The 24,730-nt window shown below is 33.8% G+C and overlaps 1 protein-coding gene across 3 annotated transcripts in view; it reads left to right on the forward strand.

The window, feature by feature from the left end:
* Window positions 1–3,666: 3,666 nt before the first annotated feature.
* Window positions 3,667–24,730, forward strand: part of LOC128238732 (blood vessel epicardial substance-like) — a 168,095-nt gene continuing 147,031 nt past the window's right edge. For 2 of the 3 annotated variants that reach the window (XM_052954929.1, XM_052954928.1), the window contains exons 1-2: window positions 3,667–4,445; window positions 5,142–5,249. In XM_052954929.1, the coding sequence (XP_052810889.1) occupies window positions 3,844–4,445; window positions 5,142–5,249 (710 nt within the window). In that variant the 5' untranslated portion in view covers window positions 3,667–3,843. The remainder of the gene's footprint in view (window positions 4,446–5,141; window positions 5,250–24,730) is intronic. The other variant, XM_052954932.1, reaches the window with a different exon arrangement.

The raw sequence follows: 24,730 nt of genomic DNA on the forward strand, positions 1-24,730 counted from the left end.
AAAAAATCCAAAATAATTCGAAAGTCATGAAAATTATTGAATGTTTTTGTTTGCATTTCACATAGCGAGTTAAAAGCTAAACATCTTCCATGCTTTCATCTGAACACCGCATACTCCATGTAATATAAAATATGCAATAAAAATAAAACTACGAAGGGGAGTCAAACACACAAGGAATAAAAACATGACCCCATGATATATATTTACACTCAGCTTTTATGAACTTTAAAGTCCACTTAAAATGTTACTTAGGTCACTAATTGGGACATAACATCAACCACTAATAGCAATTAAAACTAAACTTAGCCCAGTTGGCTATAAATAATTGACTTCCACTCGATTCGATGTCATCATGTACAATACTGTGCTTCAATATTTGACTCACCGATAAGCCTCATGGGCTATCAATGGGGTACAAGATCCAGCTGTTTATAAATACTCGCATTATCTTGCACAAATCTGGTCGGATTTTCCCTTTGAGAACCTTAACCTTTATTCCGGTCATGTGTTTCACAAGATGCCCACACTGAAACCATTACTGATAGACATACATATACCGCGCTTTCGAATAATGGATAACTAACTTTTACCAAGTAAACATTTGAACTTGCGTGAAAAACGTTGAAGTTAAAACGTATGGTTAAGTGTATTGACCAACAGATGGAACATTAGCCGTGATTGATAAGAATAACGCGGACTTGAGGTATCTTACAAATTTTGAATCGCGAAATAAAATGCATATGCTGTGTGAGACTGGCGGATAATCAAATGCAACAATTCGTGGTCGTGAAAGATGGAGGTAACTTTTCTATTTCTCGTTTTACCAGTACTGGTTTTGAAATTGTGTTTGTCTGTTCTCACTTTTATAACTATTTTGTTTGATTTACATCGAGTAAGTTCGAGGGGATTAAGAATGCTTGGTTTATGCTTTACAAGATATTTGGTTAGGTATCAATACTTTGTTTATTACAACCATATTACCTTATATTTGCCTTGTTACATAATTTTCACCCGAAAAGCATTTCGCAAACATTTAACTTCACAAAGAAGTTCATATGTGCAACGAAAAAAAGATATCAGCATTAACCCTTGGCTTTCCGCGAAAGTTTCCGAGTAATTACAATTGCTGTCGGTGTTAACAAAATGAAGCTTGCCGGAATCTACCGAGTTCACATATATTCATTTTCATATGTTTGTTTAAACAACAAAATGTTAATTAAGTTCTGCATTATGCTGGAATATCGGTTTTAGTCTTGATTTTAAAAACAATCTTTAAATAAATAAATTTATTTAACAGAAATAAACGCATTATACATGTCTTCTTCTTTATATGTCAGCAGCCACTTTCACACGCAGAATTCGACTGCATCTCCATCAACAAATTTCACAGCCAAGGTAATGGCTTTCTCGAGTAGACCTCTAAAGTGCTTAATTAATTAATGTACCATATATACATTTTATAAAGATGTAATTCATGATAAAATAAGGGTATGAATGAGAGCAGTTATGTTAAAATAATATGGATTGTGTGAACAGCTAAAATAAGTCATCATTCAATTGTTGTAAGGTGATTATTGCAATGAATCAAACAACTTTTACAGTTATCGGAGCAACTTAGAAGGTCAACTTCGCAAGAAAACGCATGCCAACCATCTCCACTCCTGTAACCACAGGCAACTCTGTTGTGGTAAGAATACATTTCAATATTGCTCAGTAAGCACGTCTTCTGGCCTCCTGAAACATATTCATGTTCTCTACTTATTTCTTTATACAAATATCAGAATGCTAATCAAACGTTTATTTCAGGAGTCGATGCTACCTTAATGAGTGTGCTGCAAGAAACACTACAAATTTAGTTAAACCTGTTTGTTTAATCATAATGTTATGATACAATAATTGCAAATAAAACCTTACGCTCAGAAGTTTGTGACTTTTTAAGAGATAAATAACATTTTCTTAACTAAATTGACTTTAATAACCATTTATTTGAAATACAATTCAACCAGCCTTTTACTATGGCATGCAACTTAAATGGCATGTTACGTATGACTTTATTTCTGTAATTGTTGACATGTGTTGCAGGGTTATCTATAGATCATGTTTCCAATCAGGAGTGTAAATTATACAATACTATCAAATAAACCTGAAATACACAATTTCAATAGAAGTAAATCATTAAAACTTTATTTACAAGATACAGTATAAGAAAATTTTCCCATGTTTCAACTTATTTACAGATGAGGCTATTACCTCACAGTGAGGTTTATAGAACGAAGCATGTACCAATGCTATCCGAAAGGGGGCAAAAGGAGACAACTTGATGTATGACCTCATTGACAAGGTGTTCACCATTACCAAACTGGCGAACTCTATGGGGAACTGGTATTGGGAAACCTCGCCCTGGTGAAGCAAGAAAGCATATGCTTGGCCACTGGCAATACTCGAAGGTAGATACTGTATTACAAGTAGACTGCCTAAAATATAAACATAAGGCTGAAGTAAAGGCTCATAGTTACCTTTTTACAAATCATTGTGCAAAATTATATACCGATGACTTAGGTATCCATACATAGAGTTAAGCAACTTAGCACTCGTCTTATATCACTTTTATAAGTGTGTTGTTGTTGTTTTGAGAAAAAAAAGCTTTCGGATCTCTTATGATAAGAAAGCTTATACTTTCGGTTTAATAAAAAAATTATAATGTCTTATTTTCAGGGTATGTGATATGACGGAAAATGCTGCCATGACGTTCCCTGACGAAGATTTAAATCTGGCCACCACAAGAGGAACACGTATGCGCGATAACATTTGAACAATAAGGAAGTACTCACTCTACTGTGAAGTGTACTAGTGACTTGAATGATATTTTATAGCCAATATGATAATTTAACTTTTATTATTCTGCGTATTTATATTTGAAATGCAGAATAAATTCAGTAAGCTTTAGTATGGTTATTCACATTGTTTTTCAGTCCGTTAATTTATCATAGCTTTCGCATGTAAATTATTGCGCACATAATATTAAAATTAATTAAACTCCATGTGACATATGCATGAATATCCGCCCGTGAACTAAAATTCTGCTAGTAACTGAAATTCCGTCTGAATCTGAAATTCCGCGCGTAATCTAAAATTCCGCCCAGAACCGAAATTCCGTCTCATTCTGAATACCGCCCATAATCTGAAATTCCGCCCGTAACAAAAAATCAAACTAAATCTGAAAATCCGCCCGTAACCTGAAATTCCGCCCGGAATTTGAATTCCGTCCCACCTCATTTACATATTTCGCCTCATAAATCCTGCCGGGATCCTGCCGGGTTCCGCCTCTAACACTAAACATTATATTATTCAAACTATGCCTGGAAAATATCTCCGCCCGGAACTTAAAGTTAAATTACGTGTCAATTCCGGGGAAAAATTTCGTAAGGGTTATCTAGACCATTCGCGCTAAAGCGTGTATCGAAAAATGTTCTGAGAGAAACACAGCCATTTGTCCGAGTAATTTTTCAGTTTCATACTGTACAGTGATTCATTGGAGACGTTATTGATATTAACACTGGTATCAGTGAACGGAATGTTAATGTGTGCTCTAACTTAATGCAGACAGGTTTCTTCAATAGTTCGTTTTTCTGCAGAGGCGTATACGGAGAGAACCAAACGAGCATAGATAAGGCAAAAAGGAATATTTTACCTAATTTTTGGTAAAGATGGCTGGAATAAAAAATGTATAGTATATTAATGATATCGGTTTTACTTCAAGAAAGGATTTGATACTGTTTCCTTTAAAAGCGATGCTTACCAACAACGAAACGGATAAAAACGTCAAAGACAGCAGTGTCGAAAATGTCCAATGTTTCAAACGCCAATGCATCAATAAAAGATGGGGAACTGATGATGTTTTCGGACGCTCCTGAATTTGTGCCCTCGAAGATTGGCATATATGCGTACACAGTTTGGGAGAACATTACAAACACTAACGATTCGTCAATTTCGGCGCAAATTAAACCCTGTGAAAAATGGACGAATGCCCAACACGCCGTGTTCCAGCTTGCGAACTTATGCTTCCTTATATCGTTGCTGACACCATATACATTTAAATACCACAGTCTCTTTCTGCGAGTTATGCTCAATGTTGGATATGTCCTGACTCTTATCTGGGCTTCAGTGTTTGTGTGTATGTCGGATGTTGTTATTTGGTCAACTGTGATTTTAGCTGTCAATTCGGCGCATATTGTCTATTTAACATACGTATCCGTTCCGCATAGGTTTTCAAAAGCATTAGAACATGTATATTTACGTACATTCAAACCTTTGAAGGTGACAAGAAAACAATTTAAAGGACTTGCGGACTTGGGAACAATGCATCTTCAAGGAAAGGGATCATTTTACGCTCGGCAGAAGCAAACCCCAACTGGTCATAAACTTTCTGTATTGCTTAAAGGAAGGTAAGTCGTACATGTTTCGCATTATTTGAAGTCATGCCCTTTTTCCTAGTAAGTTTGATCATGATTGTCATGATCATTGTATTGTTATTTATAATGTTATTTTCGAAGCACATAATTAAAACACAATATCTCTTTATATCGTTTTGGAGCATATAATACAATGGCAATAATTTTGTTTAATTGAATATCACAAGACATTTTATCCCGTTTAGATCAGATGTGAATGTTTTTTTCGTCGATAAGAAACTTTTTCGGAACAGGATTTGGTGTAAAAGCGATGAAATATACTAGCAAAAATAATAATACGCCAAGTTTCTAAAATACGTCAAGTGTTTTGCTAAGTGATAATGTATATCCCACTTTTTTGACACATTAACGTATCTGTAAAACATTGAGGTTCTTCCTCAATGCATGTGACGCATTTGAAATGCACAGCTTAATTATACATCTAGTACAAACCTATCGTTTATATTTTAGCTATCTCATTATTTATCAAATGTATTTGTTTAAAATTTAGAATATTACCTTTATTTGCGGATTGCATTGGACTCATGTATTTTTGAACGATTTCCCAAAACCATTGATTCCAATCAAAAACGTTTGACCGTTGTGACAATGTTTTGCATATATGCAGGACATTTGGATGCCATAGTAACTCAATTATTTGCCTACGTGAACATTTTCAATAAACCGCAGATTCAGCAGAATTAGAGTCAGGAGCGCAAAAATGGGCCGCAAAAAACGTGAACAAACCTGTGACGTCGCTTTATATAATGGTCAGTATGGCACGAAGACACGGTTTAAGTAAGTATACCAATCAGTTTAAAGAGAAGCTGACGTGACTATTCGACGAAGGCGACCGCGTCATTAATAGTGATGTTATACAGAAGACATGACGTCAAATGCTCTTAGGAGGGGGCAATGAGCCATAGTTCTATAATCAGACGAGCTTGAATAGAGGTAGAGGTCGAGCGGTTATATCATTTTTTTAATACAGTCACATCTATGAATGGAAATACATTTAAAAATCACGTTGTTTGACGTTCCCTTCGGTCCAAGCGCGGCCACAACATCGCTTACATCGCAGGAGGTGTGGTCATACAAATTATAAAACAAAATTCTCCTTCACAAAATTTTATAATATGTAACACAATCTTTGGATTGTTGAAGTAGTTTAAAACTTTTCCTTCTTTATCCCTATCTACTAGCCTAAACATAATTAAAAAAAACACGCACATGAATTTGAGCAGAAGTTGCTCTAAAGTTTTATCACAAACATCGTTTTATTTTCGTTATATAATACATAAAATTAACAAGAACATAAGAGTTCCTCTGTTTTGCGACTGAGTGTAAATCGATTGATGTACGAACTATTAAACTACAATAAAACTATCGATCAATTTATTCACATACGTATTAGGTAAAGAAACATTCTGTTCATATCGTTTGTCATCCGGGATCCAACTAAAGTTGCCTTATTTTATCTTGTCATATTAATGCAATAGAGAAGGATTTGGTCACGCAGCCAAGTCATATATGTCCACATAATGTCACTATTACAATGCCTTTAAGACAGAAAATAACAGCATGGACAGACTATTTGTATGAACAATCTAAAACTGGAAATATCAACTAAAATGGTAAAATAAGTCGAACGATGACGAAGTCAGAGAGAATCAGACACTGAGCAGAGCAACAATTGCCATTTTACAACCTTCGTTAGAAATAATGAAACAGCAAAACACACTTATCAGTATCAGCAGCAAATGTTGGTGTTATTCCCACGCGCTAGGTTTCTCATCTTGATTAAGATTCGCAATTCCATTAAAAACAACTAGCAAACTTAATTGGTTTTCCAGATAAGCATATGATCTAATTATTCCGTAAATCAAACGTTTTTTTACATTTATGACAGCCACATACTGACTATGTCACTTAATGAAAAATTCACGTTGAATAAAAGTGATTTTTGAACGGATTTGTGTTAATTAGACACATGTTAAACAATATCATATTTGTCTACAATGTACATTGTCGTAAAGGGTGGTACAGATTCGACCATTCCCACAAGAGCTCTGGGTGTTTTCTATCTTTAGCTGTATGCATTTTAGGACGAGTATAAGTAGCACATCAATACAAGCACATGTATATGCATCCTTAATGTAATATTCTCCGTTATAGTGTTGTTTTGCATTTAAACATTTCCAACGAATACAGTGAAGTTGTGTTCAAAAGCAGTCCGTCTATTTCGTTTGAGTATTTCTTTCTAAATGTATATATAGATATTAAATCCCCGAAATGTTTCTTGCATTTAGTTGATTAAAATGACCGCAACATTTAGTCTCGCTTTATTATAGACTGAGTGATCCGATCCATATAAATTTATATAATTTCCTTAAATCGATTCTAAAATCGTATCCTGTATCATGGTTTTACACTGAAACACATGTGTTGATATAAAATGATTAATAAAAATGGTCGTTCATATGTTCACTAATTGTTCTGTTTGATATACGTGTGAAATTCAATATCTTGAAACAAGATTCTTCGCCATAGACTTATTATGGTATACACAAATATATAGAGACAAATATATAGAGGGCAAATAAAAACATCTAAACATGACTATGAAACTGTCATTAATACATGTTGGGAACAGCCTTTAAAAGGTTGAAGGTGTGTGAACAATTTTATTATTTCTGCCTAAAGATTTTGAAAACTTATAACAATCTTACATATGACCCAATTCAACCAGTTATATATTTCTGCATTCCTGAATTGAAGCATTTAATTCTTTTGAACATAATTATTTCGTATTTTCTCGTCGGTAGAACATGACACGTTAAATAATAGTCATATCTAATTATAAAACTCTATCGTTTAGCGTTAATGCCATTGTATTAGAAATCATATTTTGATAGCAGTTTTCAGTTAATTTTTAAAGATATAATATATCCCGGATAATAATACTTTCATGTAACGTTATTCCAAAATGTACTATAGTATCTCGTATCCGTTTTCATAGTTTTGCAGAAAGGGGTATATCACCTGATGCCTAAAGTTTAACCTATAATAGCTGCTATCGGCCTATGCATTACATTTTCTGCAGGAATAATACCTAATATGTTTTACTTGTATGTCATCTGTCATCAAGATAACGACGTGAGAATGGCTAAGGTGTCATAAAATGACTTTAGAACATATATCTTTCGAAGAAAAACATTCGAAATCATGACATATATAAATCCAAGAAATGCCCTTTTTCAGCTTGAAGTGATTCTGGGATTTCACTGCCATACACTTTAACAAAACTTTTTCGGTGGTTTACATAAAAGGAAGTATAATGTACACTTGCTGTATGTTTTCCTATTTGCAACCGGATTACAAATAACTTATATCACATTATGAAGATGTCTGTAAGTAACAAAAGAGCATTTATCTAAGCACATTAAAGACCGGAAATAGAAATTAAATGAAAATGACATGCAATGTTTAATATGCAATGTGTGACATGATTAAATATTGATTGCATTTTCCGGTCTAATAATGAGATTTGAAAACAAATGGCAAAATAGAGAGAGATACCAGAAAGTCCGGATGCGATTCTCTATCTCTTTGCGAATATACCGCTGTATTTATAACATGTTCATTGTGAAACGCAGATATAGGGGATACATTTCATAAGTTCATCTTAGTACTGACCACTAGATTTTCTAACGTCTGATAGTATGACGCGGCCGGATTCTGAAGCCGTGATCTTTCGCAACCATAGCGAACGCTTAACCACTAGGTAATCGGCATATGCGCTACTTGCTTCAATTAAATTAAAGCTAAATCGCTTGCTATTGCACTGAACAAATCATTATATGCCAACAACTGGTCATTATGATTACTGCAAGGCATCTGCATGCATGACTGATACACAATTAGTGCTTACGCTTATAGTTAAAATAATAAAAACATATTCCGTGTTATATAGTATACTTGAGTACAAAGAAGGAGCAAAACGAACTGTTTCCAGTAGTACAATCCAAAAAGATGGTGGCAGGAAGATATTCGGCAACAACTTGGCTGAACAGGACGGTAAACACAATTTATTTCACACGAGTTTGGATTAACACTCCAGGCTGACGTAAGTGTAGTGTGATAGGCTGGAATAAAAATATTGTAGAATTGCCCCGCGTTCTTTTCTTAAGAGATTCACCTCATGTTTCAGTAGACAGATCGGAAATGAAAACCTAGTGCCATCACAAAAAAGGCAACAAGTCGTTGGATCCGGAGATACTTCGAAATGCCTCTTGCTGAACTTTCTCAAGATCATCTTCGTCTGCTTTCGTTAAATGTCTTTATCTGAGTATTCCAACAGGTCGGGGGCGTAAAAGAACGATCGCATAAAGCAAATACGTTTCCTTGCCTTCTTTTTTGACAAGCTGGTATGTTCATTCAATCAGCCGGTACTAGAGAGTGTGACTCCGGGATGTTTGTGATGAGTAACTTTCAACATTTGAACGCTAAAGCGATATGTGGATTTTACTGCCTTTTTTGTCTATCCAGTAATAAGAATGCATTCGTATTTCGCTGCAATGAATGATACTTGCCCTTTTTCTGTTTAAATATGGATCTTTTTCATGTCATCATTGAGCTGCTGAGCAGCAAACATAGCGTCCTCATGACTTGATGTTAGAGTAGTCGCAACTTGGCTAGAACTCTCACCTTTTAAATAAATATAGATTGCGTAAAAAAATCATCGACATTGAAACGCAATAAACATGTTTGTAGATTACGGTAAAACGGATATAAAATGTGGACATCATAAAAGCTGTCCAATATTTTTTTTTTACTGACAATACTATTGCTATAACTACACCTTTAAACTTTAATGGTTCTATACCGTTACGACGAATAAAATATCGTTAACTTATTTATCTATGGCATTCTCCGATCCGACATCTGTCATAATAGCTTGGAGTTTATCACGAACCTAATTACAACATGGCAAGACAAATCAATGATCATCTGTCACATTTCTGTTTCTCGATATGGTACTTTGCGCGAAGTAGCCTTAAGTTCATTAAAAACCATAGCAAATGGCGAAGATATTCTTGCATCAACAGTAACATAGCGTCCAAATATGTTTCTTAACATTAAGATCACTAGATAAGACTATTTGTGTATGTACACAAAAATGGCATGCATATAACTTTGTATTTTAAAACTTCAGAAAAAGGAACGAAATATATTCAAATGTAAACGCTATAATTTGTTAGCTGATTGTCCTCAGCTCACTGCGACTGAATGTGAATATCTAAGTCTCTAAATAAGAAACATAGATATTTAAAAAAACATATCTTTTTTGATTATACGCATATAAGCTTGTTTAAGCCCTAAGAAATCTCGTGGTTTAGTCAACTCGTTTTCACTGATCGCTGGTAATCCCATCGTTTATTTATACCATGTTAATGCCTGTATAATAAGTTTATTTTGATTTAAACGTATAAATGTGTGTGTCCCTTTTTCAGTGTCTTCCGGTATATTACCTAGTGCCTCTAAGGAGGTTTAATACTTAAAGTTTTAACAGCTTGGAAATATTCCGATAAAATATTTCTATTTTACTTCCTCGTTATAAGAGTATTTGCTGTATCCGTATTATTTTGTTTGTCTTATACAGTCTTTCAAATATTTTTTTTCTCTTTTGCATATATTACATTTCAAATGAAAGGTTTTCCAATAATAAAGTTTCCTGATTAAGAAAAGCATTAAGCTCTGTATAGAGTTTTAATGTTTATCTTTGTCGGCTTCTGAAGTGCCATGCTGCTTTCTTAGTCCACTATATTTCTTTGTTTTTTATCAATTTATATTCGAAAACAACTTGTCGTCGTAGGCTTAGAGACATAAATGTCATTTAAGTCATATCTGTATTGATTGCCACATGTTCTACTAACCGAAGGCAAAGCTGGAATGTGTAAGTTGATTGATATATTTGTCTGGATCATAAATGTTTACAATCTCTTTTAAGTAGAGTAATGTCTCGTGCGTGATCCAGAATATCATTTTATTAAAGTTTGTTGTTTTTTTACATTAAACGACGTTAACATTTATGTCTCTTCATCAACCGAAGGCCTGAGCGTTGCAATGACGCGCTACTTGTTCGTACTCACGAGAACGTAAAATATAATCCAAATATCCTAGTGTGTGTACTTGATGTTAGTGGGGGAAGCAAATAGTAGATGGTGTATTCATATCATTACATGCTTTCATTGGTGTCGAGAAGTATGATTTATACGCAAAACGTCATTGGGTACATGAGTGTATATGTAATTTTGAAATACATTGGACGAATGATCATTCTGGAGTGGTCAGTGCATAACACAGTATGACAAATGTTGGCTCTGTTTGACTGAGAATGTTGACTTATATATTGAAATTAAATTACTGTTACTTCCACAAGGTAGCATATCTGGATCATATGCAATTACCCCGAACGACACTTAAAAACTACACTCAGAACGGAGGTTGACCTAACAAGAGAACACCGGATGGATGAAAGTTATCTTTCATTACTAAAACCCATTTAACTCCGAATATCAGTTTCCTTACATAAACTGTACACTTTAGCCTAAATAAATGTACTACATTACTATCTGAACATGAAAACTTAACGTTATGACCAAAATGATGCCTATAATTTGTAACATGTTCATTCTGTCAAGTAAGTAATCGCAGCATATGTTTATTTCCTTTGTCTAGAATTAAAATTCTTATTGTCCGAGACCACAGAGTATATGCATTTGGAATCTGACATGAACAAGTGTTCTATACCACCATTCATTAAACAATGTGTGCAGGTATGTTCTCATTTGTACTCGAACTGCTCGTTTCTGCGTATCTTGAATACATGCTCATCATAAAATATCAATTATATACAAATTGCATGCATCGCCAACTTCCACAGGAAGTAGGGACATTAAAATAAATTATCGACATGCCGGTATTAATATGTTTCGAAATGACTAAAACATTATTATAACATGTTTATCAATCTCGACACGAAACCTGTCTGAGATTTTTAATCTCCAAACATCAACATGGCATAACAAACATCATTCACGCTAAAGGACATATTAAGATTTACTCTCGGACAGAAAAAAATGCCATCGGTTTTGCCTATATTTTTTAAACCTTCACCAAGCCGACCTGATGTGGTGACGTTTCCACTACATGTAGACAATGTATATTTCGTCTCTTTAAACTGAAGACCTTGCTCGAATTTTTCAAAGAATGTTGCCTTGGCTAGAGTCCGGTTGCTTTGGTCGTCTATCAGGGCATACATTGGCAATTTGATGTAGGAATGGTCTTTGTGGTACATAACAACTTTTACAATTTTGGCACACGATTTGCTCAGATTCGAGTCACTGCATAGTTTAGCACATTTAGCTGGTATGTTCTGGGGATTATGTGCACCTTTCTGATCTTCTGTTGGAATGTTCCTGCTGATATGTAATGCAGTTGTGTGCTTACTGCTACCACATTCACTACACTTAACAGACACTGTGCAGTCCTTTATACCATGCTTATTAGATGTGCAGAATTAGATGTGCAGAATTTAAAACACATGTGATTGTCTTTCAGGAACTGCTTACGTTCTTCAAAAGGTTTATTTCTGAATTGTCTGCATGCGTCTAGGTTATGTAAGGCGTATGTATGGATTGGACATGATGGTTCACTTGTGTGCTCAGACAAATCTCCTTTTTTGGTGGTTATCAGATGAGGCACATCTCGGTTGGTGGGTTGGTGGACGGCATCAAAACTGAAACTCGGATCGTTGTACCAAGAACTCATTTCTGTCAAGAATTTCACAAAACAGTTAAACGGAGGAAATGCAACACCATTCTTCACTTTGTACTTTTTACCCTAATCGACCCTCTTGTTCTAAATGTTGTAGGGAAGTTTTGAAACAATTGGGTTGATGCCAACCGTTGAATCGAAATACGACAGCATTGTGCTAAACACTTTATTTTCTCTCAGGCTCTGAATTTCTGTTACAATGTCTGTTAGATCATATAGTTTCTTATAGTCATTGTTTGTTATTCTGGGAAAATGTTCCAATTTATGTCTAAGTTTAGATTCTATGAGTTCTGATGAGCCATAGCGTTCGTCAAGGCGTTCCCATATTTTCAAAAGGCTATTTTGTGGATCAGATGGATTTGCCGCACGAATGTTCGAAGCTTGCTTTAATTATTCCTGACCTAGCCATTTTACAAGTAGATCCGTCTCTTCCAATGCATTAGCGTCTATTTCTATAGCTATACTTTTGAATGTCTCTTTCCAAATGAGGTACACATTAGGATCATCAGTGAACTTTGTAAATCGTGACATAAGGAGGTCTCTTTTCACAAGATATTGACTCAATTGCTTACTGGTATCAATGCTAATGTTCACAGCTACTGTTTGCGGTACATACGGTGTTGCTGTTGGATTCAACATTTCAAAATGGTCATGTTCTGACTTTTTGGGAATCACACTCTGCGGTGGTAATGAAAGTACATGTTCATCGACATACCGTCTTGTTCTACTCATAATAAGCTCACTGTCAACTGACCCATTCTCTGACTGTTCATTCTCATATACATCATTCACTGCCATTGCTTCCACTAACACTTTTTCATCTTTAAGCAAAGAAAGTTCTGCTTAAATTTCACTTTCTCGACGCTCTGCTTGTGCATTTTGGACATTTCTTTCTTCATTTAACAATGCCTGATGTTTCAATAATTCTGCTTCTTTCTTTGCTACAACCATTCTTGCTTTGGCTGCTTCTAACTTGGCTTTTGCAACAATTGAGCTTGAAACCGAGCTTGATTTACTCCTTCTGCTTGACCTTGACCTAACATCATCAAATTTTAATTTTCTCTTATGCTTTAACTCAGACAAAGGTGTTTGCACCTTATGCTCTCGTTCAGCATACTTCTGTTTAAATTCGGTAAGTAAGGAGAGGGAGCTTTCACTTCTCTCAGTGTCAAGAAAGTTCATATATTCTTTTAGAGCTGAACAAAATTATTCATAGCTTGTACGAATGTCTATGTTCAACTGAGTCATTATCTATTGTGCTAACTTTGTCTAAATCAGTGTTTATGAGTGACCATGTCTGTTCTAATTTTGCAGTGTATTTGTGCACTTTGTCCTCAAACAACGGCATTGCTTTGTTTGTCAAATTCCTAATCCGTGTAGGGTATGGCTGAGGCTGCTCATCCATTTACACACGCGGACTATCTAGAAGGCAACCCGTCATGAGGTGTAGACTTTTTACTTTGCTGTCCTTAGCCGACAGAAAGATAACCCAAACGATAATGAAGTACGTTTATTTATCGTAGCGTGGTAAAAACTGACAATACAAATAACACATTCGTCAAAACAATGTAATTAATCAATACACGTCGTACATTTTTATGTTTAATACATATATGCAAGTTTCATCTACATCAAAGCGTATTACCCTATTTTAACAAGTTAAATGATGATAACATATATGGGATAAACAAACTATTGTTATATATCTAAACTTCCAACGTCGTGCACACACTAGGATCTGCATAAAATTGGAGGATCGTCTATACAATGTCTCAATAGTACCTGTAAATTACAAAAAGAACAATCTAAATCATATTTAAAATAAAGAAAAAACAACCTTAGAATAATCATGTTTATACGCCTACATAGAAAGTTTAGTCTATAAAATTGAGCTATGCACCAATTAATTGATAAACTCTTTAAGTTAAAAATCAGTACATCCGAATTAGTATAGAATAATGTTCGTCCGAATTACTACTCAAGTCTTGTAGAAAATATGGTCGCAGGGCAGTGGCATTAAATGCCAATACTGAACTCACTTACATATATACATATTAAGATATTACAAACAGTATGCTAATAATTGTACAACAATATACTTACACAATAGGGCAATAGGACTAAATTTATTGAGAGCTCGCTAATTTGCAAATGGCCAATCAACAAGGTTGCACACAACAGTTTTTAAAAGGTGTAAAGGTTTAGAACTCGGTTGATAATAATTGAAACAGACAAAAGCGGCCTCAGAAAACCTAAATGAGTTGCAGAACAAACAGAAAATAAATTATATGAGAAACGAAATACTGTTCCAGTACAAGTATGCATAGATGATTGCACTTAGGTATAAAATAAATCTACATTGCATGATATATATCGTTGAAGTTCACAACATAACTATTTTCAAATTGGCTTATACGTATTTGGAAATGTTCAATATACACGGAACATACGGCTTTTTTGATTATGCATCTACTGTCCTGCAGTCACAATGCATATATTTTGCTTATAAGGTTATCTATCATATTATAAATGTGGACTGGCTGGGCGAGGTGTCAGCAAAAAACACTTTCACAAGAGGAGACAAAATACAAAAGAATAACTTTTGCTGCTCTGTGGGATTAAACAGTCTGCGATAGATGTTTATAAAACCAGATAATCTGGCTAGCTTTCATCAAAGAATGTCAATTGTTTACTGAAACCTGAGGCAAACGCTCAGCCACTATGCTATCTTACTATTCACATCAGGTCTCAAATTAAAGAAATCGAAAGTTATATCGTTTAATGTGGCACTGACACAGTCTTCTCTCCCTTCAAATGTAATGAAAAAGACGTGCTTTGACATATTTTTAGAAGCCTACGTCTTTAACAGACGTTTTGAGAACATACTCATGTGTAATAGAAAGCTGCCTTATACTATTTTTTAATGTTTTCTCTACTCATTTGCCTTTATATACTCTATTCGAAACTTGTTGAATGCGAATACAGAGATTATGTTAAAGGGGCGAATCAGCGATCTTTTCGCTATTTTGGGGTGAAACATCGGTCGTCATCTTTCAATTATCTATATTTTGTGAAATAAAAGCCATCGATATTCAAAACTTAGAGACGGTTTACCATTTAAGTGCTATACGGAATTAGAAAAAGGACGACATTAATCTTTTCCGATATAATTACTAAAAGAGTTGCAAAAACGGTTCCTTTCGCCGATCAAAATATCGTTGTTTTTAAATGAAATGATTTTTAGGGACTAGCACCGATATTGAACATTTGAGAAATCTCGAGCGGAAATGTGCTTCCCACATCCGAAAATGTAGCAAAATGCGATTACTAACATTACGGTCGTTCTCTTTGCGCAAATAAGCACTGCTACTTTTATTGATAATAGAAGAATGTGTTCATATGCTGTAAGGTAGGGGCACTGCTTCCAATGACTACAAACAAAACCGAAGGTGTTAATGTAAAAATTAGGTGTAATTTTTCCGACACTTCATACTTCAATGAAACGCAAAAAATAATGTTCAATACTTATAATTACAACTATAAAAAATAAAAGATCATTTTTATGTTGCTATTATCCAAGAACCGCAATTCATCCCTCGATAATTCCAAGTAGTTTGTAGCCTTCCCACGCGTATGAATACATCATCGTCTTGGAGACATGTTGAGCTAAATTAGGTAACAATAAGACCAGAAAATTCTGCCGACTCCTCTTTTTTCTCATTTCGAAGCGGATTAACAGCACCTTTCAGGTAAGATATTTACTTAAAGGCGACTTGTTTAAACTCTGAAAAGTATCTTCTATTATTCCTTGCCTTAGACAATATTTTCAAGATTAAACTTACTACCCTGTTGTTAATCTTCATGAATTGTCGGCAAGTAATTACTTTCATTAAGCTGTTGACCTAGATCTTAACTTTTATTTTCACTTTCATTATCATTGTAACTTCAGGCTAATCATCAAATGAAATGTTCATAAGTTCTTCAATTTCTGGAGAAATCACAGCAGCAGCAGCAGCAGCAGCAGTTTCTTCACTCAATTCCGGCACAAACAACTAAAAAATACCAAAATGATATTTAAACAAGTCGAAATCTAACAGATCATCCGCCATATATATTCTGTGCTGTAGACAAACTTTCAGCTTCCAGTTCTCCGCAATCAATTTATTGTTATTTATAATAAAAAATAGAACAGGATCAATATTTTTAAAAGGTTTATTGTTCAGTTGTTGCTTTATTTTAACCCAAGATATCTTTTAATAAGGAAAATACACATGTAAGCAACTTTCTACTATGACGTGACATCCTAGTTTGTAAATAGAAAGTAGCCCGGATATGAATTTTAATAAGCTGATTTGCATACACGAATGCTTCATGGGGAAATGAATGAATGTCAGGTGGGTTGTCTTATCCAAACGTGTTTAGCATTTCCTCGCACCTGCTCAAAGTTGTAATTATTGAAGAACTTGGTTATTTTTAATGAACTTGTGTTGTGTTTTAATGCCTAGCATATATGACAGGTTTTACACATAGTTGTTTTGTCCTCTATGTAATCGATACATGTAAAATTACGATATAAACGCTTAATAACTTTAAAAAAAAGATTCATGAAATTGAATCTCTATTGACCATAATTTATTGTATCGGGACTCAAAATGGCATTAATCTTATATTCTTATCTTATCTTAAAATAATGCTGCAATTTTCAATATTTCTTAAATACGGTTAATTCTTCAAATTGATTGATACGCAAATCGAGCAAAATAACAGATTGCCCTATCCCAACGCTGTTAGAAATAATTGAACAGTCAATATTGTTTCTCATGCTGTTTGAGTTTCGCAACTTGATTAAATTCGTTAATCCGTTGATATATTGACGAGCAAACTTAATTTGCTTTCCAAACAATCATACGATGCAATAATAGTTCGCTTGATTTAAGATAGCAAATAGCCAGTTCCTGACGAAAATTACTGTTGATGGAAAGCTTGCTGAAATGAAATGATAATTTTCTTGTCAGCATAGTGCATGGATTTAAAGTCTTGGGCAAGATTGACATTTTTTTTGACAATAGTTTTATTCATCATCCGCATCGTAAAATTAGTATTTCGGGAAATTTTCTTGCATACCCGAAACGTGCTTTCATTCATTCAGAAGAATACCATCGTAGATTTTCGAAACTGGGCTTGTATTTGTGCTTTACACTTCTATGTTGGTGATTGGATTAATGATGATTAAATCCTTTGGAATTAACTGGTTCCGTGAAAGCTATATTACATATCACATAATCGCTGTATTTCGCTAGATCTTTCCAAACTTTACATACTGTGATCGAGCGCAATATTTGCCACCGAATGCATTTGTGACAATGGCGAAGTGAGGGCACCAGTGTCTTAATATCAGTGCGTTTATGCGTGACTATCCTTAATGAATATTATGAAGCTTGTGTATTATGGGGTTTAAATAGTCTACAAAGTAAGCGTTTTCAAAAAGAATTTTTATATCAAAAATAAATGATACAATGAAAACTGCAGGGTCAATACCAGTAGATAAAACAGTACCTGTAAAGAGTTTGCTAAATTAGAATCGCACTAAACTCTGTAACACGTTTTAATGTTTATCTCTTCTTGCATTTGAAGTGCATTGCAGCTCTTCTTTTCTACCATATTATCTTTAATCAATTCTAATCCATCATCCAAATAACGTGTATGCGTTAAATGTGATTTTTATAGAGTGTATTTAAGGATACATCTGTATCGACGGTGCACCGTTATCGTCACTGAAGGGGATGATGGATAGTGTAAGTGGTGATTTGATACTTATGTCTGGATAATAAAATATATAATATATTTTAGAAGAGGTAAGGTTTCGTCTGTGAGATTGAAAACCATTTAGTTAAAGTAGTACAGTTCTTGAACGACATTTAACGATTGATGTAACGTCCCTCGAGGAATATGACGCCTACATCCTGTACGACTTATATTCAAATAAACACTGGAGGAAACAAAATAGGATTTTGTTTTATCTATCATTACATATTACAAAGTGTGTAAACGTCAAATACAGTGCTCTCAAACATTTTCAAAGACAAGTTCAAATGTAATGAAATTGTAACGTATAAGAGTTATATGTCAATATTTCGAAATGACTGGTTAGATGCCAAATCTGCATTGCTCAAGCTCGCCTTATATCCTTTCTGACACCATGTACATTTAGTTGCCAGAGTCTTTTTTATGCTAATATAGCTCAATGTTTGATATTTAATAGTTGTATGTATGTCGGATGTGATTATTTGGACAACTGTAATTTCTTTATTATCAGTCCTATTATCTGTTTAGCAGCTGTAGCTTTTCATCATCCGGCATTAAAAAAAACTGCGAGGTTTTTCTTATTCCTGTGTCTCCAATTAACATCAATATTTTTTGCTCTCATGTTTCTGTCAGTAATACACTGTTTCCTGTCGTTCTTGCAATTCCGAAAAGGAAATTCATTATGAAATACTTATGTGAAAAACATCAAAAACAAGCTCAGTAGTCAAAAGTTTGTACATATTCCCGGTTTTATGGCACAGGGTAAACTTGATAAATATATACGAATATAACATTTTTATCAAAGCTTTAGACTCGACCGGGAATGGTGTTCAAAACGAGCAACGCTTATTATAAGTATTATAACGCCAATGTAATAGATACATAGAATTTATATCAATAAATAAATGCTATAGTTGATTGTAGCCGGATGTACTTTTATGTGTTTATTTTGTTCTTGAATACGCACAAGAATACATAGTTGTTTATTATATCACATGTATATGTCTTTATTCAATTGGTAAAAATTAAAGCAGGAAAAGTAAAGTAAGGACAAAATAACATATCAGTAAAATACGACGTTGCAAGTGTTCTACCCCTCCTCATTATTGCCATTCACCGATCACAATTTGTCGTATTAACTTGACATGATGTTTATCAAGAACAAAATTAACACGTACTTAACTGTCAGGCTAGACATATCAATGATCAGCTTCCGCATTTCAGTCGCTGGATGTCATCGCCGAGAGGTTCTGTTGGTAAGATAAGATGTTTTTTTTTGGATTATGCGTATGATCTCGACAGAATCGACAACTCTTCAATATATGATTTTTTTATATTTTCAGTACCAATGGAAGACCTATATTTTTCATCACAGTTTATGACGTAGTGACTAACTATTAAAGGTACATAACATATCAATAATAATGAATTCATATACTTCCGTTGACTAAATTACTGTTCAATTATACAAAATAAAAAAAAAACTCGACAAAAAAGGCGAAATAAAGACCCAGTTATGTGTTTGTACTGTACCATGATATTTCAAAAAAATATACAGTCACTGAAAAACATCATCTTGTACGTTTTATAGCGATCGAATTTGTAGCTTGTGTTTAGTTCGTGATGGTGTAAGTATATGCGTTAAAGAAGAAAGCTCTCAACCCAGAGAAAGTGGATTCAGTTAACGTAATTTAGTTACCACATAAACGTGAAATTTTCCGTATAAAGTCTTTTTGCATTTAAGTCCCTCAAAAGAAGATAAATGCAATCAGGTAGGTTCGACTCCTTTTGTGAGACGTGTTTTATGATACTGCGCCAAGATGATTCCCAGTTATGTTCCTGGCAGTCGTTTGATTAAAATAATTGCTGATACGATGTCAACGGTCCTTATAATTATTTGCCTCGATACCGTTTATCAAACGTATCTTTGAATGGGGTATTTTGATGTATAAATGGCAGCAACTATTCAGCTACTGACGAAGTTGGCTGTTGATGAAATCAATGTGAAGTGTTACTGAAGCCCGTTTCAATCACATATCTTAGTCGCAAACCTTACGCTGAAAAAGATCCCTCAGATAAACCCATATATTGACCGGTTGAATCTGTATGGTTAATGTCATTAAGATATATTCATTGATATTATTTAAAGCCTTGTGGTTTTGATTGACACGGGGCCCAGAAATGTGTTGATACGACATACTTGACACAAAATATTTCGTTAATCTAAAGCAGTGTAATGAGCAGAGGCGTTTATATGAACTCATTGTTTTTCGACATTACACGTGTCCGTAGTATACGTCTTTTGCATTTAATTGTCTTCAAAATGAGAAAAAAGTGCAGTATGGTTATATTTGTAATTTGGTGAACTCGTTTCAATATATCATTGTTAGGCAGAGGGTTTTTGTTCTATCGCATCTATATATTCTCATTGTGATGATACGATGCCACAGCTAATTGGCACATTGTTTCTTTTGTAAAAGGTAAAGAAATTTATTAAATCGGTAATTCAACAAAACATGCATTGCACTGCATATTTCTATAAGCACATTATTGCCTATTTTAGTGTTCAAAATCTGCCAAATGCAAAACCATTGCCAGTCAAGAATCTACTCTGCATTCAAATAAGGCTGCTTATGCTGAAATGTGTAGATATTTTCGCATATGCAAATCAAATGTTTTAAAGAGAAACTTGCCTTAAATGTTTTTCAACACCTTACATTTTCCACAATGTTCGAAAACATCTCCAACCAAGGCAGATCGTTTCAAAAATATAAGAATGTTTATGTACTAGATATTTTTATTACGAGTATGCCTCACATGTAAATTAGCAAAATACGAAACTAAGAAATGAAAACGGACAAAGCCTAAAGGTTGTTAGAACTTCGGATTAGGCCTTACACAATACCTTGACAGAATAAGACATGAAGACATATCCAGGGACAAAGCAACAAGCAAAACAAACCCTGACCCGCATTATTTTAGATGCAAAAATGACAAAATAAGACATTTGTTTTTTTCATCCAATATCGAGTCCAAAATGTATGAAAATGGGTTAAAATACAAAGTATTACTTCGAACACGTACGTTAATAAAGAAAATAACAAACGTTCTAAAGGAACTATTAAGTCAGTCAGAAGCATTTAAAGAATATTCTTTAAAATCGTACATGCCATATACTAAGCAAACAAGTTATATGTGTATACAAGTTAGTAACGCATTTTTAAATGTTTTATTAATATTGCATATGACATTCGATTTATTTGTCATTGTAAATAAAATAAGTAAAAGATGACACTTTAATTCCTCTGCATCTTATAGATCTAAACCTCAATAGGGCTGTGCATGCGGAACACCTCCTAGATGTATAACAAATGAGCGTGGTATCAAATAAAGCATCGATGATCACAAGATAGTCCATTCTAAATGGCCTTTATTGTGGAAACTACCAGAATGCACGCAACACACGTAGAACAAATGTGAGATGAAGCCGTGTTTAAGCGGTTGCTATGGGCGTTTGTTTTATTTCATTTTGTATCAATATAGTCTGCAGGAACCTTTCCAATCACCTGACGCTTTAAGTGAATAAGTATAGTTGTTATCTGAGTATGCATTCAGCTTCCTGCAGTCATTATGTAGATATTTTGCTTGTGTGTCATCAATTAAGTAAGGACTCACCATGGTGTCTTTAATAACGTTTTAGAACAAACGCCTGTTTTAGAGAAACGTACAAACGCATATGAATAAATTATTGAAAGTGTCTTTCTCTGCACAATGATTTATCCTTTGTTGGATGTAACAGCATGCTCTAGACATTTACAAAACTAGATATCTGATTTCGGGTTCGTCCGGAGGAAGAATAAACATTGCGTTCAGATAAATTAATGTAAATGCTGCTTATTGTAACCAGAATCGAAATAACTTTTATTGAATTGAGGGTTCTTTTGAGGTTCTGGGAGATATAGGAAAGCATGTATAAATCAGATTAAAAACACGAAATAAGGAACGTAAAAGCGTTATCACCATGAATGAGACACGGGACAACATTTATATAATGATCTATCTTGAGACGTACACCAAAGTCAGTCGATTGTGTGAGGCAAAATGTCATTTCAGACAATTAACTCAACAATTCAACAATTCAAATTGATGACAAGTATAAGGGAAGCATGCACATCTTTAAATACAAGTTATCTTGTGTTAGTGTGGAACTAGTAAAATAAACTCCTTTAGAATGTGTTGATAAAAATAGTTCTGTGATATATTATCAAAACGCCTTTTATCTTTTATACTTCTTTTAATAGTATTCCTTTTTTAACCTTAATTATTATTTGCTCTTATGGTGTTTTTCCATTACAAGGAGTTTAATACTTTACTTCATTTAAAATTGCCAATTGAAATGCATGGCTTTTTTATTTTGCCGAGCAAGTTAAAATTATTTAGTACACATTAGTTGATATTAACTACATATAAGAATTGTTATTGCCACTGACTAATACAACCTTTCTTGTGACTGTAAGTTTGTAAAGTGACGTTCTACATTGCTGATGTAATGGCTGACTCTACTTATCTGTTATATTTCTTATATTTTACCTAACTGGTTGTGTGTCTTTTCAATGATGTGTAGTGTATGTAAGGCTCCTTAATACTATTTGAACACGTGCCCTACCCCTTTGCTTTTATATTGCGCTCGGTTCTTTTTGTGCGCATATTTCCACATACATTAGGGCAGTTTCCGGAACTCAAAGTTGAAAAGGGTCTAAACTTAATAAACTAAAAAAAATGTTATCATATTTATGATACATATTCTTTTTAGATAAGGAACATCGGAATTAAATGTATTAATTGTTAAGCATACTAGTGTTATTGGAATATAAAATGAGGACCTAATTAATGCTGCCGACTACAACTTTCCAACAAGAATAACCTTTCTATTCAATGCCCTTATAAAGTCTATGAATTGCAACGACGAACAAGCGTTCGCAAAAATGGGAAAAGACACCGAACTTAGTAAATAATGAAATTAAAAATAATTAAAAATATATTAAAATGTACAAATGTTTCGTCTTTCCCGAATCTCCGGTTCTAAATTGGGTGTAATTAATTGACATGGGGTTTGTCTAGAACTCATTAAACTTGTCCTTGAAGAAAGTCTGGAGAAATCATCAATCTGCTATCACATTTTAACCTTTTGAATCTCTTGTGTTTACAATGTAGCCTTTGCCTCATTAAATATTTCTTCAAAACATATTCCATACCATATGTTGTACACATTATTGAATTCATAAAGCATGGCGTATTTTTTCTTGCATTGAAAATAATTTGAGTTCTAAATCGTGGCTTTACGCGACGTGCAACGCTTTTAAAAGACCTTACAAGAAAGGTTTCCGGATTGATAAACACGACAATATAAAATGAATTGTATGCAGCAAATTCTTTCTACTGAAAAAGGTTTTTTTTTTATTTATTTATTTATTTATTTATTTATTTATTTACTTTGCTTTACTTTACTTTACTTTACTTTACTTTACTTTACTTTACTTTACTTTACTTTATTTATTTATTTATACATATAGTTCCGCAATTGTAATCTATCAAAAGTAGATCTAACTATTTACAATCTTAACAAATATTTCCGTTGACAAAATGAGCTGTTTCTTAATTAAATACGCAAATGTACCTAAAAACAAGGGCCATTATTTTGTCCATTCTTTTTATATGTGCTTCATAATTATGAGTTCCACAAACTAAATGAATGAAATGTGAAACGAAAGCTAGTTTATATACTGGTATATTTGTTACTCCGCCGAGACATCTTTTATTTTTTACCGTTATACTGTTAGTATACATAGATGGTATTCCGATTGCTTTTCCGCCATGTAATCGATACATATAATAAAAATAAGTAGTAATATGACCGTGTAGTAATTTATTCACAAATATATAATTGGAATATTTTAGGTCGAATCTAAATCTTTAAAAAAAGTCTGCGCGAGCAAGCGAACGAGCCCTTTTTAACTTTCGACATCTTTTAGAATTTGGGTAAACAAATTGAGACTTCATGATTATGAAGTTGTAAAACTGTTGTGAATGATTCGTTGATTTGGTTAACTCTTGAAATCAAATAACACGCAAGTCCATATAATTATTGTGACAACTTAACAAGACCTACGTGACTGGAAAGGATATTGGTTGCGCTGACACATTATAAAACTTACATTTCAGAAAACAGTTATACTTAAGTAAAATAGTAAACATCATTTACTTAGATATGAAGTGATATTGAGAAATCAGAAAGAATATGAGGTGGGGAAGTTTCGCGATTGACCTTTCCAATCCAACGTTAGCAATATATTGAGTATCAATCTTTATGATAAACCTGATGATTGTAATTAACCTTATTTAGATGGATATGTTCCTATCGTTTTATTGCACAGTTGATATGATTGGCTAGAATATGATCAGATGTCAAAAATTTCCGCTCTCGTAGTAAACATATGACGGAAAAACTTCTAAAACAGGGTTTCAGATATTATAAATTAAGGAAAACTTTCTCAAAATGTGTTAATGGTCATTATAATCATATATCCAAATACAATAGTAGTCTTAAATCGCTGATTGCTAATTGTATTGCTCAT

The sequence above is a fragment of the Mya arenaria genome, chromosome 6 (assembly GCF_026914265.1).
Source record: "Mya arenaria isolate MELC-2E11 chromosome 6, ASM2691426v1".
Taxonomy (NCBI): domain Eukaryota; kingdom Metazoa; phylum Mollusca; class Bivalvia; order Myida; family Myidae; genus Mya; species Mya arenaria.